Source organism: Mizuhopecten yessoensis, unplaced genomic scaffold (assembly GCF_002113885.1).
Source record: "Mizuhopecten yessoensis strain PY_sf001 unplaced genomic scaffold, ASM211388v2 scaffold1471, whole genome shotgun sequence".
NCBI lineage: Eukaryota > Metazoa > Mollusca > Bivalvia > Pectinida > Pectinidae > Mizuhopecten > Mizuhopecten yessoensis.
The window spans coordinates 314,380-333,317 of NW_018404063.1; the positions used below are offsets into that span (position 1 = coordinate 314,380).

The 18,938-nt window shown below is 35.0% G+C and overlaps 4 protein-coding genes and 1 long non-coding RNA gene across 6 annotated transcripts in view; 2 read left to right on the plus strand and 3 right to left on the minus strand.

Moving 5' to 3' along the window:
• The window catches only part of LOC110462861 (DNA polymerase epsilon catalytic subunit A-like), an 80,821-nt gene extending 67,817 nt beyond the window's left edge, over positions 1-13,004 (minus strand). The window contains exons 1-10 of one of the 2 annotated variants that reach the window (XM_021517101.1): positions 12,894-13,004; positions 10,296-10,428; positions 9,243-9,323; positions 8,052-8,189; positions 6,404-6,558; positions 5,605-5,679; positions 4,845-4,977; positions 3,213-3,320; positions 2,000-2,110; positions 1,309-1,394 (exon numbers count right to left, since the gene is read on the minus strand). In XM_021517101.1, coding sequence (XP_021372776.1) covers positions 1,309-1,394; positions 2,000-2,110; positions 3,213-3,320; positions 4,845-4,977; positions 5,605-5,679; positions 6,404-6,558; positions 8,052-8,189; positions 9,243-9,323; positions 10,296-10,428; positions 12,894-12,919 — 1,046 coding nt within the window. In that variant the 5' untranslated portion in view covers positions 12,920-13,004. Of the gene's footprint in view, positions 1-1,308; positions 1,395-1,999; positions 2,111-3,212; positions 3,321-4,844; positions 4,978-5,604; positions 5,680-6,403; positions 6,559-8,051; positions 8,190-9,242; positions 9,324-10,295; positions 10,429-12,110; positions 12,268-12,893 lie in introns of those variants that run through there. The other variant, XM_021517092.1, reaches the window with a different exon arrangement.
• Positions 12,915-14,344, minus strand: LOC110462743. The gene is made up of 3 exons (XM_021516881.1): positions 13,831-14,344; positions 13,235-13,404; positions 12,915-12,996 (listed from the first exon to the last, which is right to left on the minus strand). The coding sequence occupies exons 1-3, from the start codon at positions 14,342-14,344 to the stop codon at positions 12,973-12,975; spliced, it is 708 nt and encodes a 235-aa protein (XP_021372556.1). The 3' UTR covers positions 12,915-12,972.
• On the minus strand, positions 14,318-17,415 carry LOC110462891. Its single transcript, XM_021517132.1, has 4 exons — positions 16,388-17,415; positions 15,831-15,970; positions 14,901-14,958; positions 14,318-14,404 (listed from the first exon to the last, which is right to left on the minus strand). The coding sequence occupies exons 1-3, from the start codon at positions 17,130-17,132 to the stop codon at positions 14,929-14,931; spliced, it is 915 nt and encodes a 304-aa protein (XP_021372807.1). The 5' UTR covers positions 17,133-17,415; the 3' UTR covers positions 14,318-14,404; positions 14,901-14,928.
• A 2-nt stretch (positions 17,416-17,417) lies between these two features.
• The window catches only part of LOC110462901 (39S ribosomal protein L40, mitochondrial-like), a 16,728-nt gene continuing 15,207 nt past the window's right edge, over positions 17,418-18,938 (plus strand). Inside the window, exon 1 of the mRNA XM_021517143.1 lies at positions 17,418-17,519. Coding sequence (XP_021372818.1) covers positions 17,476-17,519 — 44 coding nt within the window. The 5' untranslated portion in view covers positions 17,418-17,475. The remainder of the gene's footprint in view (positions 17,520-18,938) is intronic.
• The window catches only part of LOC110462911, a 4,037-nt gene continuing 3,524 nt past the window's right edge, over positions 18,426-18,938 (plus strand). Inside the window, exon 1 of the long non-coding RNA XR_002464326.1 lies at positions 18,426-18,794. This is a non-coding gene — a long non-coding RNA (uncharacterized LOC110462911). The remainder of the gene's footprint in view (positions 18,795-18,938) is intronic.

Here is an 18,938-nt window from a genome sequence, read left to right on the forward strand (position 1 = left end):
ATCTATATCCAGAAATTAATAATAAGGTGCCTATAAGTTATAATTATAGGTATTCTATAGATCCAGGATTTTCCAACAATGATGAATCCTCTCATGGGATTGGTACAACAACATGGGCTAACGGGGCCCATGTGTCCAATCCAGGATTCAGGAAATATCCTCTCATGGGATCTATATCCAGAAAATTAGATCTAGATATCATGCGGACCCAGGAATTTCCTGATCCGATATCCTCTCATGGGATCCAGGTATATGATCAGCTACTCATCATGTCTGGATCCAGGATTGTCAGAAATATCCTCTCATTAGGGTCCGTTTTTTGATAATGGGAAATCTCATCCAGCCGTTGGGACCAGGGGCGACCGTTTCGCTCCTGGGGGGATATATTGGCAGTAATCCTGGGACAAGGGGTGACAGTTCACTCCTAGTGGATAACGTCAGTAATCCGTGAGATTTCCATAGCTTATATATGTGTAGTATGATATAGCCCCCAAGGCCAAACCTAAATGTAGATCATCATGAAATGTATATATTTGTGTATTGTTTATTTCTTCTGTTATATGTATAAACATGTGTATGCTGATTTACAAGACATACAACAATGTTGGTCATGATAACATTGCATACCTCTACAGTTAATAAATAGCATTTATTAAACTGTACCATATTGTTCTGGTTGTTTATAAATCACAGAATGATAATTTTGCTCTTCACATTTCATTACTACATATATTGTTTATTTATATTCACTTTAATAATGATATAATAAATAATAATTAGAGGTTCTTATATACTGCTTGATCACAAACTAGTTTGTAGGTCGTCTCAAAGTGGTTCACAAATTATTATCCGTGGTTATAGGGCTTTTGCAACCAGCCAATATATTTCTCAACTCCCTCGGGAGCATACAGCTGCACCCTGCCATTTCGGCGCTCACAGCTAGCATTCTACAATTCTAGCACTGCCCAACCACGTACTCATTTACAGCTGAGTAGACTGGAACAAGCGGAGTAAAGCATCTTGCTCAAAGATATAACACAGTACCGTGCTGTGACTCGAACCCGCAACTCTTCGGTCACGAGCCCAGCGTCTTACCACTAGACTACCGTGCCTCCTTAATCCCCCTCATCATCGAGGCGAAAAAAAGGGTGAAAATTGAACTGCAACAAGAATTCCCCAGTAAACAGTAACTTAGATTGAACTATGGTCTTTACAAAGCATTCTTCAATTGTTATGTATAAGATATTCTTTCAGCATGGTTTACCTACCATATTTAAAGACCAGCCGATTTAAAAACTTCAAACATACCAATCAAACATGTCTCCATTGTAAGTCACAAAGATGTGTGGTCTCACGTCCAGTATGTGGTCAAAAAATCGCCGCAGCAAGGTCATCTGGAGGGGGAGACAAAGGATGATAAATTAATCCATGGAATTTACATTCCCTTCTTGCCTGACATGTTATGTCTGTTGGAGTGTTCTCTTAGTTCCAACCTACTTAATAACAATAGACAGGTGTTGTTTTATGACATGATCGCAAGTCAAGTATATATTGTTTCATAAAGCGACATTTTGACCAGAGATTTACCTGTGTTTCATGCAACACATTTTCTTAAGATTTCTTTTGCTATATTTGGTCGAAATCAACCATTAATGGCTCATTTTTACTCGAAGCATCTTACTTTACTTAAGCATATAAAAGTGTCTCCTTATATTTCGGGGAAAAAAAAGGAAACTAATTACAGATGGTGAAATATGAACGTAATTACAGATGGTGAAATATTCTAGAATCAGTGCTAAGAAGTACCAAGCTATATTTTTGTATTATCTGATTAATTAGAAAAATAATAATAAAAAATATGTATATATATATATATGGACGCAATGGAACATAGGTAACACTAAATGTACCCCCCAACCCCTTAATAAAATGGTGGGACATAATTGAAATATTTGTCTTATTGGCCTGCCACTTTTTTTATCACGCAAGTAAAACTGACCTCATCAGGTTCGTTAAATATGATGAAAGGACCCTCAAACTCTGGCCGTGGTGTGTACTCAAAGTCCTCGACATCCTGGGCGACGATCTCTCTATTAGTAATTAGGTAACCCTAAAACGAAAAGTTAGCAAGAAAAAGACTTTAGATATATAATTAACTTCTCTTTTTCTGTGACACTGACAACATATGTTATCACTAGCTCTCTAGTCCCCTGGACCAGGTGATTTCTCCAGGTTTGAAAAAAGGANCCCCCCCCGAGAAAACTCTGCAGCACCATAGGTGGCAATGAAACAATGTTTCAATACTTCAAGGGGTTCAAGCTAAACACAAAATTGATACAAGAAGACTTACAGAATCTTTGTACAAAGTCTTCAAAAAGTTCAGTAATTAATAATTGGAATCGTTCATAATAGAACGCTTTGAATAATTTAAGATATTTTACGCATACAGGCATTCAAAGATCCTAAAACCAAGAGTATTATTATTCAGAGATCGCCCTTACGCCGTCCCTACATGTTTTTGACAAATTGAAATCGTCTGGGACACAATTTTGTCGACTGCATCGCATCACCAGGATGCAGATATTTTATTGTCTACATGCCTTTAAAATCAGTCCGATATAATTCAAGGTCATTCATTTGAACAAACTTGGTAGCCCTTCATCGCAGCATGTTACTGGCCAAATATCATCAGCCTAGGCCTCTTGGTTATTCAGAAGAAGTCGTTAATAAATTTAACATATTTGACCCCTGTGACCTTGAAAATGGATGCAGGTCATTCATTTGAACAAACTTGGTAGCCCTTCATAGCAAAGTAAAAAGTTGAAGCTGTACAGACGGACTACGGACGCCGCACCATGGCACAAGCAGAAAATTACATATAGTTCAAATACTTTAGACTCAAAGAAGGTGCACATCAAATATATTTTCCAAATTAGCAATAATTTTTGAAAATGATTTCCAAAGAGAAAGCGTCACATGGTACGTAAACTAATAAAGTTATGTTTTCGAAATTATTTGTAAACTTAACCTGTTCGTGCAACCATAATCAACGGTCATCAATAAAGCCGAAATACAGTTGAATTGACATGAAAGTATTATGTAGTGAAAACGGAATGCATAACAATACTTCTTTTCATCGCATGTCTATTTCCTGGCCCATTTTCCTACAAGTGTCCCCCCCGTTTAGGATACACTGGCGTTACAATACTGACCTGGCCGTCAATCATGTAGGATATCATCATCACCTGGTCGGTGGCAGAGTCGGGAAACTTGAGTGGGAGTTTAGTCGTCTCAATGTCAAACGCCATGATGACAGGATCCTGTAAAACAGACTTTGGATGATCACACAACAAAACCCAATCCAAGTCATCAATAAAAGATTCTAAAAGGACTTGGGGCGTTATGGGTCATTTTTGGCCTCATAAAAAGTAAAAATTTGAACTTGAATTTATTTACCAATTTCTGTTTTAAACATCAGATTGGTTGATTCGGGCCATCATTCTTTGTGCAGATTTTTTCCAATGCGCATGCTAAGACGCCCTACCAAAGCAACGCAATACAATTGCGTTGCTATGCAGAATTAGCCAAAATATGTTTTTTATGGACAGTTTACATGCAGAAAAGAAAGTATCAGCACGTGACAAACAAAAATTCCTTTCTACGAATTAACACTGGTATGACAATGTTTAAGCATGTCAAATATTAAATTGTTAGTTGCATGCAGAGGTTTTCAAAAAGTGAGGAGTGTTTAGTTAATTTTCTTCAAAATGACCAATTTTCAACCAAATAGCGCACCACGGACGATATTCACACATTTATTAGGAAAATTGGGGTTTATGTCTCTTTTTGTAAAGCCATATCTCCTTAACCAGTTGTTGAATGAATTTGAAATATAATTAATTCTAAATCCCTGATGAGTCCTAAGAATTTTTTGTGTTTGCAATAGCTATAAGTATTTTATTTTATAACCCTTTGAATTCATTCTTCTTTTTACATTTTACATTTTAGAATTTGTTAAACCCTTTCACCGCTATGTAACTTAAGTAGACTCTACTGTGCATTGAACTGGAGTATTCCATTAAGGTCTGCAGGGGTGAAAGGGTTAAGATATCATAATTATATTGCATTAGAACCTAAGTTAGATTCTGTGTTGAACTTAAGCTTATGTGGAAAAACATCAATCTGTTTCATTTAGTAATAGTGAAAAATCGTGTGTTTTAAACAAATCAACAGAGATTTTAAAGAAAATGAAATGTAATTGCATTTTAAGTTTCAAAAATGTTAAATCTATGCCATGAAGCTATGGTCAAAAATCGTGTTTTAATTAAATCAATAAAGGTTTTAAAAGTAAAAGACATGTAGTTGAAATTGAAGTATCAAAAATTACTATAGTCTATTCCATAAAGTTTTGGTGAAAAATCTTTTATTTTAAACAAATTGACCCAGATGAAATGAGAATAGAAATGATGAGTAACAACACCACTGAATCCGGTACAAAATGTAATGTTTTAATTACATCCTATATGCTTTCCCTGATGAGCACTGTTGAATACGATCAAGGTATCCACCCCAGGATCACTACCGCCACTATCGAACTTACTTCCTTGCAGGGACGTTGGGTCTCCACCCCCAAGTTGTTATAAATTGACTGAGGTTATAATTAAAGTCAAAGAAAGTTGTTTGAAATTAAACTTTCATTAGGTCTATTCCATTGAGATTACCGTGAAAAATCCCGAGATTAAACAAACCAACTAAGGTTTTAAAATAAATAATGTCATGTCAGAACTACATCTTACCATAACATGACAAATTTAACATTTCAATCAAACAATCTATGTACATACCGGCCTGTCCACCAAGTCTTCTCGAGGTCGAATCTCCACAGGTAGAGAGCCACGCCCACGGACCGAGTACCAGTGACCTACATTTATCTTCAGGTCGATTGACACCCTCACGTGGTATGGTACATCGTATTCTCTGTTTAACACACAATGATTTGAATTACCTCCCTTTAATAGCTTTAGAAAAATCATCAACGTATCAACTCAATGTCGACAAAAACCAACACTAGTTTACTCTTTATTAAGAACGATAGTTTTTTGGCCTTTTTAAGATCATTTCTTTACAAAATATCAACAAAAGAACGTTCTTAATTATCAAATATTATTTCATTTCAGATATTGGATATTTTATTGTCATCTGAAAACAAGACAGAAATATTAAATGAAAACGAACAAAAATGGTCTGTAAAACATTAATGCTCCCTTTGGCTCTATGCTTGACCTATAAATAGCAATAGTGACCTTGGCAATGACCTTAAGACCCTGATATCGGTAGAGTCATGACAATGAATGGCAACTGGACAGTACAGACATGTGTAATACTAATATCATCTTTCGTAATTAGGAAACATTGAATGGAGTTTAGGAAAAAAGAGCACCATTTTCCCATTTGGAATGCTGAAATTCAGCCATTACCTAAGAAACAGCCTTCAATTGTGAAGATTGTTTTTGGATTTTGACAGATAAAAGTCTCGTGGAATTAGACAGTCTCTCACTATATCGAGTCATAGTAAGTATGTACACCATTTAAAACAAAACATACCTGATGTCCAGCAAGTTGTCCATCTGGTCAACCATCTTTTTGGAATTGGCGGCATTGTTGTCGCCAGTCAAGTAGCTGTAGGAAAACAATTACAATCCATCAACTAATCATCGGTATTTTACTTCAATTTTACTGCGTCAAAATTTTAACTTTTTTAATTTTGAATACTTTCCCCCCCGATATTATTTTCAAAAATACCGTTTTTGTTTACAATGATGGTTGATATTTACATAACCACTTGAAATTCGCATAAATATCCTGGTAGGTAAAATTTGAATATTAAGACAATTTGTTCAAAACCTTTTCTCATTGAAACTATGATTAAAAAAAAATCATGCCACAGGATAATTCATCTTTTAGCAGGGCTAGACGATAAAGGTAGGCTGCTAGTCAGAGACTAGTGAAATCTCCAGCTAGACTAGTGGTTCTAGATTTAAGATATTACTTGTACAACAAGAGGCCCAATGGGCCTGCATCACAGCCCGCTTGTCTGAGACTAGTGAGAAATCTCCAGCTGGACTACTAGGCCGTTTTCGTTTATCGCGTTCCAAACGGTTGAACCGGTTGTTTGTTTATGAAATAAGGTCGGACTTAGTAATCTGGTACATTTATCAGGCGAGCCTTGACACAGCTTTGCAAGGCCTGCATAAACTTTTGCAGGTCCACCAGGATTTCTACCCAAAAATGTTATGTTTAAAAACAGATTTACCGGTTGTTCCGCATAAACGTACAGCCCCGTTTCTCACCTGTAGAACTTTGTCTACGCCTCACCTCGATAATATAGTCCTAATTGTGTTACCTGGAGAACATGGCTGTGTAGGCTTCGCTGGACTTCTCGCGCTCCTTATTCTTTGTGACGGCGGGGTTGATCTCCCGCTTGACCTTGGTCAAGTCCTCCACAGAGAGGAAGGACAGCTTGAGGTAGGTTCTCTTCAAGCCCACTAGATGATTGGCCTAAAAGACATCAGGAATCAAAATCAACACAAATTAACTTGTTAAATGAACGTTTAATTTTACAATGTGAAAGTTAGGAGGTTCCTAATTACATGTAACGTTTGTTTTTCGTGTTGATCTTACTTTGGTTAGTTAATTTTATAAATTTCAGAAAAAGTAAGATATGACAGTGTCTTTTAAATTCTTTAATAATCTAATGAGAGTAAATTAACATGATATCCAATAGTGTCATTCCGATTAATCAATTGAATCGATGATCAGTTTTTTTACCTCCAACTTTTCTATGATCGATCATGGTTTGGCTAATATAATCTTTCCCTACTTTTGGGAGTAAGACAGAAAAGTCCCGATTCAAGGGTTAAGATTTTTCTGTCATACTCCTAAAGTTAGGAATTATTTTTTTGTCCTACATCAAACATAAGTGCTAATTTCATGAAATGCATTTATTATATAATTTTTAGCAGGTCTGAGAACTTTATCTCTGCTATTGTTGACCTGACATCATGGAATTGTTAAAACAGGGGTCTTTATCTTTACCCCAGGGACAGACAGATATCCAACAAGAAGTGTGGACATATATCTATCTAATGGGGGGGGGGGAATATAACATGAAATTTTCCAATATTATAAACAGCTATTGAGATTAGCAGCAGACCTGAAAACTGATTAAACAAACAGTTTACTCATAAATTTTACCTTCAACTGCATCCAAATAACATTTCTACCTATAGCTATACAGGTAGTGAGAATGTAACAACTAAATTTAACAAGTTTTGGTGAGTGCTTCTCTATTTACTTTTGTTTGACTTTACGATTGATCAAGGATCAATGATCACTCCTCCATTGTTTGGGAAATAGTGATGACCGATCACGAAATTTGAAGCGATTTTTTTGCCTAGTTTTGCAGCCAAATTCAGGATGCTTCCCCTGGCTAAAAAGTGCTTTATTTCCCCCAAAATGAAAAAATAGGAATATCTTCCAATTTTCAATACAAAAATAATAATGCTATTTTCCCCCAAAATCACATAGGAACAGGGTGTTGTAAAATTTAGGTTGAAAATCACCGGTTATATGTGCATTAAACTGGTTCAGTACTCTTAATTGTCTGATGCTCCATCGGCACCGACCTTCCGACCCTGAAATATGACCTCATCTGAGGTAAACCCGCTCAACTTTTGTATAAACATTGAGGAAAATAACACTATATCCCCCCTCCCCATACAATGGAGAAGGGTGTACACAAATTTTGACCGAAATTTCATGTTTTGACTGATTTTTTTCTTAGTTTTATATCCGAATACAGGCTGTTTCCCTTAGCGAAAAAGTGCTGTATTTCCCCAAAATTAAGAAAAAATCGAGGAATATTTTCCAAATTTCAATAAAAATAATGCTACATTTTCCCTATTCATGTTGGAACAGACTGTTGTAAAATTTAAGTAGAAAAACACTGTTTAAAATTTGATGTCTGAATCCTAAACAGTGATGTCACGAACCAGATCTAAATCCTCTTTATACACCGTTTCCACTGAGGTAACTTTTCCAGAAAACTTCTTGGTGAGGAATGACGCCACTTCTCGCTCAAACTCCTTCTTGGTGGCCACGAAAAAGTAGGGGCGAAATGGCAAGGTTGCCTACAACAACAAATATTAAAATTTCTGTAGTGCAATCTCCAAGTTATGAAACCAAAACACAAATATCCTATTATACCATTGGGAATCGAAGTGTTTAGATGTTTGCATCACATACAGTTGATGACTACACATTTCTTAATATCCCCAAGAATTTGGCAAAACATATTTGAACAAAGCGTAGCTGAATCGAGTCATTTCGGTACATGCTGTAGAATCATTTATTTTCGTGGGATTAAAATTTCGTGGTTTTCATATACAAGCCTGTTTCAAGGACAATATATTTTGCTGATTTCTGATTTTCCCCTTTCAATATCATACCAAATTTATGTTTTTGTGGAGATTTAATTTCATGGATTTTTGTTATCCATAAAATAAACGAAATTTAATGTCCCACGAAAATTTATGATTTTACAACTTAATGTAAATACGCTTAATTACAGCGTAGCCAAATCAACATCAATTTGTGGACAACTCGTACATATTTTACATCTTTGTGTACATGTATACGCTTCACCGGTCATTTGTCTGATGTAGGTGATATATAAGAGTACATACTGTAATAGTCATCGAAACATCACATGTAAACACTTATTGGTTGTGCTACATGAATATTTTCACAATCCATTCTTACCAACCTGAAGAAAAGGTGTAGAAAAAAATTGAATAATTGAACAAATCTGAATTTTTCCTGGTAGTCATTTTATATTAAAGATAGGTCTTTAAAAGTACAGACGTCCCATAAATTTACTATTCGGACACTGAAAATTAAGAGTTTGTCCTTGAGAATTAAAGAGTATGGCCTCTAAAGATTGACAGTTCACCTGCGTGCCGCCATCACTAGCCAGCAGCAGGTATAGTAAATACCAATTTCAAATTCAAGGTTTCAGATTATATTAACTTTTCACAGAAATGATAACCACAGAAAAATCTGCTTAATGATTATTCCTGCAAAAATGACCATTACACTTTTAAACATATACTCTCAAACGGAAAATCCAATAATGTTTTGCGCTCAAAAGATGTTTTTTAGGCGGTTGTTTTAAACCATTTTACCTTAAATCGTCCACCATCTTCTTCCAAGAAATAGTAGTCCACAGCACTAATGAGTCTCTTGTTTTCATCCAAAATGTCTGCCTATAAAAAATAACGAAATGTGATATTTTCTGGCATCAAAATGTTCATTGGTAAGGCCGAATAAATGTGTTTACTGTTTCGTCTCCAAACAAATAGGGTAGGGTAGGTAGGTAGGAAAAACATTTTTATTTTATTTTTTTATTTTATATATTTTTCTGGTGAAGAAAATCTCCTGATCACCTCCGTGAATGTAAAAAATAGTGATGGACAATCAGTTCAAAATCATTATCGATTTGTAATCGAAAGTAGTAAATTGATCGATGATCGATTGCATAATCGGTTTCTAATCTTTTGGGACTAAATACCCAAATAAAGTTCTTCACTATACATTAGGTTTCATCCTTTTATAATGAATTGATGTCAAGCAACTTTTATGCATTTTTATCAATCATACAGTATAAATCATAACAATCTATGACTTTCTAAGCATCCTTAACATGGAAAACATTTCAATACTTTGATTTCAATGATGAGCCGATTATATTGTTTATGGAAATTTTAATCAATAATCGTAATCAGAAGGGCAAACCGATCAATTTTCCATTATAAGATCGTTCATCAGCCCATCACTAGTAAAAGACAATATTCACATAAATTTCTCAGCTCCTAATACTCATTATGGAGGCATGGTAGTCTAGTGGTAGGACGTCAGGCTCGTGACCCAAGGGTTGCGGGTTCGAGCCACAGCACTGTGTTGTTTCTTTGAGCAAGATATTTTACGCCGCTAGTTCCAGTCTACTCAGCTGTAAATGAGTATGTGGTTGGGCAGTGTTAGAATTATTGAATGCTAGCTTTGAGCGCCGAAATGGCAGCACCGCCAGCTGTATGCCCCCCCCCAGAGAGTTGAGAAAGATTTTGGCTGGTTGCGTAGGCCCTATAACCACGGATAATAATTTGTAAAGACGACCTAGTTTGTGATAAAGCGGTATAGAAGAACCTCAAATTATTATTATTTTATTTTCCAGTACTTACCGGATGCATGTTGATAAGCCATCCTGTCCTCTCCACCGGATCCTTGTATCTTTCAAATCCAAACTTTGTATCAGTTTCATCGTTCAGGGTCGCTCGCTGTAATCTCTTTTCAGAAGAATCTTCTCGATTGGTACTTTTAAATGAGTCAAAAAATGTTAATGTGAATTTACTGTTTGATTATTGACAAAAAAACTGAAATTCTCACCCAATAAATTTGTAACAGGATTGGGTCTGGACCAGGAATCAACCTATGAACTTTAAATTTCAAGTGCTTGGATCGGAGTGCGCTTGGAAGGAGGATACCCAAACTTGGGATAAAAATATAGTGCTATCTTCGGGGCGAAGACTTAGAAAAAGAAAGGAAGAATGTAGCAGAACCAGAATGGTTCGATTGCTGGTTAGAGCGTCCAATAAGAGTTCAAATCCCTGCTGTGCATTTTCCTCTTCTGTTAAGGAACAATTAAGTTATATATTTTATCAACTTGATTTATATATTAGGTGCCAGTGACTTTTTTTGCCAAGTTTTACAGCCGAATACAAGCTGTTTCCCCTAGCTAAAACATACCTTCCCAATTTCAATAAAAATAACGCTATATTTTCTTAATTCATAAAGGAAGAGGCAGTTGAAAAATATAGGTTAAAAAAAACACTGGGTGCTTTAATTTTATCAGTCTGCTCCTTGTCTGAAGCCTTGGAATTCAAGATTTCAGTATCATCTGATGACCTGTTTCTGTGCTGCATCTGTTTCCCTGAGTTTTCCTGTTTCTATGCCCTGACCTTATAGCTTTTATACACTGCTGTGCAATTATATTACTGCAATTTTGTTGACATAATTAAATAATTTGTTTGGGTTGTGATTTCAGCTTAAGTCAGAGAGGATGTTGACAATTATGATGCGAAAAACAAGTTAATTCATATTATTTTATTTAAATAAGATGTTTCATTGTCAGAATTTCAAACTATCCTATCCTTTGGTAAATGTAAGCTCATACCATATATATAAAAAAAACATTTTTTGTACATCAATAATACAGCTGATACATTATGAAAAGTTTCTTGTTATTTGGGTTATTTGTGGTGGTTTTCCCCAACCTGATAAAACATAAAAGGCACAGAAACTGGTCACAAAAAGGCGTTAACAGAATGAGCAAGTTGTCACTGTATAGAAAAGGAAGAGAAGCATACTGAATTTCCATGTAAAATTAGAGAGTAACATTGCTGATAAATAAAGTTAAGCACATAATGTCATTACTTCTAAAGTTTGCTCTAATCAACAGGTCCAGTACACTCTGCCGAGTGAGCTATATAGGTTTAAAGACCTATATAGCTATATACTCCTATAAATTATAGCTGTATTGAGCTATATTTTCCTCAGATTTCAAATTTCATTAAATTAAAGCAAAGTCGCATAAAACAATAAGGTTTATGGTAATGTTGACTACAAAAAGCATACATTTAGATGGTTATTTCCATTTTTCATAAATGTAAAATTTCCGATTTTTTTACATCGTTATTTTTTAAAAAGAATACCCACATTTAATGTCTTTTGTTATCAACTTAATGATACAATCTTCTTTTAAAAGCGACTTTGTTTCGTTTTCCTTAAAAAAGAAAATCAATTGAAAATAGCTCAAAAGACCTATCTCACATAGGTCAATAGAGCTATTATAGGTCTTTACAGCTATATAGCTCAATCGGCAGAGTGTACTGGACCTGATCAAAGCAAAATAAGGCGAATTTTACCTTACGGGTCTCAAAACTAACTCTAATATTGACACGGACAATCAAGTAGTCGATCTTTGCTTAAAGACTTACCCATATCTTTCGGTCTTATCCGATCGATCGGCCTTAAATCTCCCACTGTTCTGTAAGACCATTTTATCTTTTGCTTCCTAATCAAAATATTGCATTTTTGCATCTGAAATATCGTCCCTGTTGTTTTGTGTTTGGCGGGAAATGTTAAGACAGTTTTCAGATTTATTTTTATCGAAACAAATCATTTGTAAGTAAAAAAAATATAAGTAAATCTTAATGACATGTGATATTTTAAATTGATCCATAAAATACTTTTATATATTATTTGATAAAACTGGCACCAAGATAGAGTGATTTATCTTTTATATTAAAATACGTTTCGTTTGATTGTTCTTGTCCAATCGGAACCTCTTTACCCATTCGGAACACCTCGCCCCGATTCCAGTTCCTTCCAACGTATTACCTCTATTTCCTCCTTTGGGTCCCTTAACTACATCCAGAGGGGCCACATTTATTCAAAATTGAGTCCCCTTGGCCCAAAGAAGGCTCCATACTAAATGAGGATAAAATCCCTTCATCCTTATGGTAGAAGAAGAATTTTTAAAGGTTTTACCTCTATTTCCCATATTGGGCCCCCCTATTCTGCCCCCCCCAGACGGATGGACAGACAGACAGACGTTGGACACTGCGGTATGACATAAGCTCACACTGGCCCTTTGGACCAGATGAGCTTAAAACAGATAGATTATCTTAACAACATGAAATTCTATTAATTTGATGCTTAAAATTATGTGTTATTTTCAGTAATTATATTATAAAGACACTGATAATTGAGTAGTTTACCTCAAATCTGCTCTTAACATTGCCATTCACATTTGTCCTCTGGATTAACATCTTCATCTGGTAAAGAGTTCCAGGATCCCTACCACTGCTGGTGTTGAAGAATCTTTTGTAGAGTTTCTTCAAAATTGAAGTTGTGAAAATATATACCTTGATAATTTATATGATAATCTGTTTTGCATGAAAAAAGTAAAGATCTAAATTTTATAAGTATTTAATCCATTTAAAAGTTCAATTGTATCAACATAAATTAAATTTGTAGTAAAAGGAAATCAACATGTTATTATTTCACTTTGGCTTTTACAAATTATACAAAATTTGATTTGACTTTTAAATTTGTATACCTCAATGAAGTCTTGCAGTGTGTGGAACATTTCACAGATAACTGGTTGCAAATGCTCTAATCTTTCTTGAGCAGTATGGGCTCCTGCTCTCAATGTACCTGCACTCTGCAGCCGGACACGAGTCAACTGGTCGCCTCCAACAGGCACAAGCAAATTTTCCAAATCTGCTCCTATGAAAGAGTTTAAATTATCTTTAAATATGTATATATAAAATAATTCATCATATACATGTAGTGAAAATATTGTTCTGATTTTCCTTAACAGATACAAGCATTATTAATAAAGAGGATTACATTTACAATTACCATTTAATCATTTCAAAATATCAAATATGCATAGCTTTACAACTGATAATTATTTATTATCAAACCTAATACTGGTACAAGTGTTCATGAGGAGCTATATGATGATATACAAATTAACAGTTTATACAAGTTAATCTAAAATACAATGCATTTCTAGTTGTTTCAGAGTGTTCATGTACTGATAATAAATTTCACACAATTTTAATGAGAAAAGTTAAAACTAATAAATAAGTTTTACATCCATTTTTTTAACTGATATTCTTGGTTGTAGTATTCCGTATTAAAACCTACCTCTCCCTGCAGTTTGGTACCACTTTGAAATCATTTTCTCATAACAGTCCATAATCTGAATGCAGTCTGAGTTGAATGCCTCATTTTTCAGCTGTATCGGGAGCCAACATATACATGATTTCTGGGCCATAGTGTCCTCTAATGGGTGCTGGATATGATTTGGAATGACTGATCTCATCCACTCGAGCTCATCCACATACTTGACGAGAACTCTTGCCAACACAATTTTCAGTGAGTTCATGTATATTTTTGTCTCCTCCAATGACAGAAGGAAAGTGCTGATATCAATGGCATTAACATCTTGAAGGGGTTTTGTGTTGTCATACTTGTCCAAGTTTATCCGATCTGCTGTCCAATCTGAGGCAAAGTAGTGGATATCTTTATTGGTATGGTCAAGACGGATGTCATTGGCACGTACATAAAGATCCAGGTTGTCGCCATTTATCTTTCCATCTTTACCATCAGAAATGTGCTGGATCAGTTTTTCCTCACAAAAGTCCCCAAACTCTGCCATGATGTTTCTTTTTGTCTCATGAGATAGGGTGATGTGAACTTTGTTCAATCTCTCCAACAACTGATCATGGAATATACATAATCAATTAGTATATACCTTTGAAACTTTGTTTAATGCACAAAGTATAAAACAAGTTTTGATGAAAAAAAAGAGATTTATATATAGAGAGAGATATACTTTGAAAAAGTGAGTCTCAGCCAACTTTTTTGGCATTTTTCTTTTACCTGATATTAATAATACTCAACTTCACAATTTACAAACCATCCTTTACATCAATATTACCAAACTTTTCTGACCACCAGTTAAAACTGACTTTGGAAGTAACAGTTTGTCATGGTGATACATTTAGCATTAACATTTATTTTCAAATAAGAACTACATGTTTTATATAGTCTTCTGGTACAGGGATCCCAAATAAAGTTATATAATGTGATTTATATAGAAGAAATTTTTCACAAATATCAAGTATTGTTGAAAATAAATGTGCAGCATTTCACTTTTCTAACTTGTTTTTTGTATCTGATGAATAAGATAAAGAAAACTTAAGTACTCAAACCTTGCTGTGTCATCTGATCCTTTCTCTTTCACACACTAACTTCATGTAAATATATAAACTGTAAATAAAAATCAGTGAGCATAAACTCTGTCAGTACAAACACTGTTAAGTAATAAAAGTATATTATGTTAGTGGTGTTAGTTATAACATGCTATCTTTATAATGGGTACTTGAAACAGTTTATCATACACTGAAAATTTTCTTGTGTCCACATCTTATTAGAATTATTACAGACTTCACAGTTTCTTATTTTATGTTGATTACCAGGGTGTAGTTAGGTAGAATTGACCCATTTTTCAATCTTCTCCCTTTTTTCTTCAGCAAACCTTCATGGTCCAATGAATTTCTCCTGATATTACTGTGTAAACCCATTAATCACTTTTACAATAAATACATTTATAATAATTTATCTGTTTACTGATAATTTTTCACTGAAAATATTGTGAATTCTCCCAAAGAAAGCATCTGGTCATATCTGTGTTGTTACAGCATTCAATTTAAAGGGAGATGGATAATCTGTGTTCAAAATTCATACTTAAATTAACTACCATTCAAAATATTATAAGCAAACTGATAACATAATGCCAAACAAAATTAGATTCAATACATCATGAAATTACATGCAAAAGTTGGAAAGCAATTTATAAGACATATTTTCATTACTTCAATATTTTTCCTAGGAAAATTTTCATTAAATTGAAATCATGTACACCTATACTCATACAAAATATCATGGGAAATTGTAATGGGTGGATAGTGGTTTGTTCTAATGTTTTTTGGTTAATTGGTTCATAATGACACTATTTGGATTAAATCTGCATTCCAAACCTCTTCAGCATGCCATTTTCAATTCTTATCTTTCTTTTATATGCATATGAACTTAACAATAACAGAAATTTAGAACATGAACTACATGCAAATGTTTGATACCTTATTATCAGCATGAAATCTAATGGCTAAAGCTGTATAGAGACGCTGTATAGCTGATGCCCTCACATTCCTACTATGCATAACCATGCCATACACAGTGGCAATTGTAGCCAGCTTGGACTCGGCAGATGCAGCATCACCTATTACAAGAAAAAACACATATACTGCATCATGTTTACGTAAAATTACAATACAGCCAGCAGGTGCTGGAAATATTTCTTTTACAATATGTTGAAATGACATCCAAAACTTCATGATGATAGCTACTTGATTATTTACTTGATATTGTCCAAATAATTTAAATTTAATTTAAATTAAAAAAAAAATCATTGAATATTGGGGGATATCATCAAACATTTGTAAATGAGATAGTGAATAAGATTTTGTTAATGTCATTTAAATTATATTTTGTCAACTTTTATTTCTACAAATTTATCAAATAATATAGGGTTTAGACAAAGGCCTCTACAAATAAAAGGAATTAGATTACTCCAACATATATATATATATATGTACATGCATGTATCATGTGTATATTTAACTTGCCATGTACTCACCTACAGCACATGATAGCAATGATAAGAAATCAGGACAGATCCTCTTCATTTCCAAAATGATTTCGGTAAACCAGTTTTTCTCCATCAAGTCACCTGGATCCTTATTGAACAGAAGACTATGACCAGGTTTACATACACTCTGCAACTGTTTGCCAATGCTTTGACAATATGTTGGAACATTTTCCTGAATGTCATGCAGTATCGATTCAGGTGATGAAAACTGTTCTTGATTCGCAACTTTCCCTGAATGCCTTTTTGTGTACTGGTGATCCACACCATTAAACTGCAGCTGTACTCTACTTCTCGACACACCTGTACGGGTTTTGCACTCCCCATCTTCTATCCTCATCCGTTTTAGTTTTTCAACTGATCTCTCGATCTGACTCGCCACAGATCGACTAGATGGACTAATAGATAGTTTTAGTAACGATGGTGGGGTTTTTGCTTGACGCTTCGTCCTACATACAGACTTCTTATTTTCTTCTAAATTCTTTACACTTTCTGTTTTAAATTTCAGATACTTCTCACAAGTGTTTACACAAGGGTCACACACATGCATCAAATCAAACACCTCCAAGTCAAGTTCAACACTTAGACAATCTTGAATAATGTCTTTAAAGTTTGCATTTACTGCCTTATTTTTTGATAAAACATGTAACCTCCGTGTGTCACTGTTACAAAGCATACACTTCTTGAAACACACATACGTCTTGACAGGTGTCACACCTGCTACGGACGCTGCCATCAGTTTAATGTCACCAACATTTTAGAGTTCAACATACGGTATTACATGGTATACATAACTTGAATTATTAATTCTTGATTTGAATATGATACAGATATATTTAACTTATAACGAATGATAAATCATGGGTACGTTCTCCAAACTCTCGAGTGCTGACCCGCATGAGAAATCGTTGCTACGGACGCCGTCTGCTTTCAGAGAAACCATCTTGAAAGTAGTTCCGTCAAGATGGATGCTTACGTCATACATCCGAGGTTAGATGACCGTATCGGCCGAGAAGTTCCGAGTGCCTCTTTACCCTCAATAAAACATCCGACAGTCATCTTATCCGAAAAGAAAAAATATGGCAGCCCCCATGATAAACAGTCTTACTGCAAACTTTTCAAGGTATTATATCGACACCAAACTCTAAGTTGGAAATAATTACGTTCTGCTGCTCAAAACTCCGCACGTATTTTGTTAAATATTTAAATATATGATAAAAGGATATGATGGGATTATTGTCAGCAAAGAAATCGGGCATTTGAAATTGAAGGTCGTTAAGTTACATACATGACAAACGGTACGCTCAGAGACGCATAAACAGAACGTATACATTAAAGTCTGCGTTTGTACTTCTCTGAGTTATCTGGCCGGGTAAACCCAGTGTATACGAAGGGAAGGGTTAGACTACGTTGAGTTAACATATAGTGCCCCTTAAACAGTTAAACATGTTGGGCACACCGGCGCATATGGGTAATAATCCTGCTTTTGGGTAACAGTTACCCGTTTGCAGTAACAATTTTAATATGAATTAGGCGAGACCTAAACAGCTGGCACACATACACATGAAATTACTGTTTCCTACATAATTTAACAGTAACATTTTATGTACTGTCAGCAGAGTGAACATCCAGTCCTCGCATAATTTAATGGATGTACCACTATATTATATTCGTGGGAAGGTGGTTAAGGTGGGTCCATCCTTCTCAAATTTAGCGACACTGCGCAGGAAGCTGCGCATGTTGGCTAAATTTCAGTATGATTTACGGTAACCTAACGACACCACGCTTGGATTTAAAAACTGTTATCGACAATTATTAACAACAATTAAGAACGTCAAAAAAAATGAAAACTATCCAGTCCGACCATCTTTTATATTTAAATAATCTTATTTAATGTGATATTGAACTCTCGTAAATAAGAACGAAAGTCGTTTACACCGGAAGTTTACTATCTCAGCTGATGACAGCGATATGACAGCTGCTGAGGATGAAGTCTGAAAGTGAAAGAATATGTGCTTTCCTTTGTTATTGCTCACTTATCTACATGTTGAATAGAACAAACGATCATCAGAGTTTATCATCACTTGAACGGAATAGGTAATTTCGTAGGATGGAAGAATTATGACCGTTACCCATCACACTGACTGCTACACTTCTCTACTCTACTGAACAGCTGATCATGAAGGTCTCGACGTTGAACGTTTCATTCGAAGCATTACAGCAATTCCGTCTTGACTGTTGACAGAGATTTTGTTCAGAAATAAATAATAAATGGCAGTGTAAACAGCTTGAAGTGATCGTCTGCAAACTGCAACTTAAAACAAATGTTTCGAGTCATCGTCAATGACCCCAAGGACCCTTACCGAACCGACACGAGTAGACGAGTTTCCACAATGAGGTAAATATATAGTGTCATACTATATAGTGCACAGGCGTTTGAGCAGATTGTTAGATTGCTTACTTTTTTATCATACTCTCAGCAAACCCCTGACCAAACTTTTTTTCACGTAGGACATCAGTGCGTTGCTGTGTACCAGTTGGG

Bases quoted from the DNA above. Each gene is read 5' to 3' on its own strand.
- LOC110462743 (XM_021516881.1), bottom strand. From the start codon at position 14,344: ATGGCAGAGTTTGGGGACTTTTGTGAGGAAAAACTGATCCAGCACATT. The intron at 13,405-13,830 runs GTAGGTTTTAAT...ACTCTTTCATAG, and splicing joins GTACCAAACTGCAGGGAGAG to GAGCAGATTTGGAAAATTTG. The intron at 12,997-13,234 runs GTATACAAATTT...ACTCTACAAAAG, and splicing joins CACTGCAAGACTTCATTGAG to ATTCTTCAACACCAGCAGTG.
- LOC110462891 (XM_021517132.1), bottom strand. From the start codon at position 17,132: ATGGCAGCGTCCGTAGCAGGTGTGACACCTGTCAAGACGTATGTGTGT. The intron at 15,971-16,387 runs GTGAGTACATGG...TTCTTGTAATAG, and splicing joins ATTGCTATCATGTGCTGTAG to GTGATGCTGCATCTGCCGAG. The intron at 14,959-15,830 runs GTATCAAACATT...TTTTATTTACAG, and splicing joins GATTTCATGCTGATAATAAG to TTTATATATTTACATGAAGT.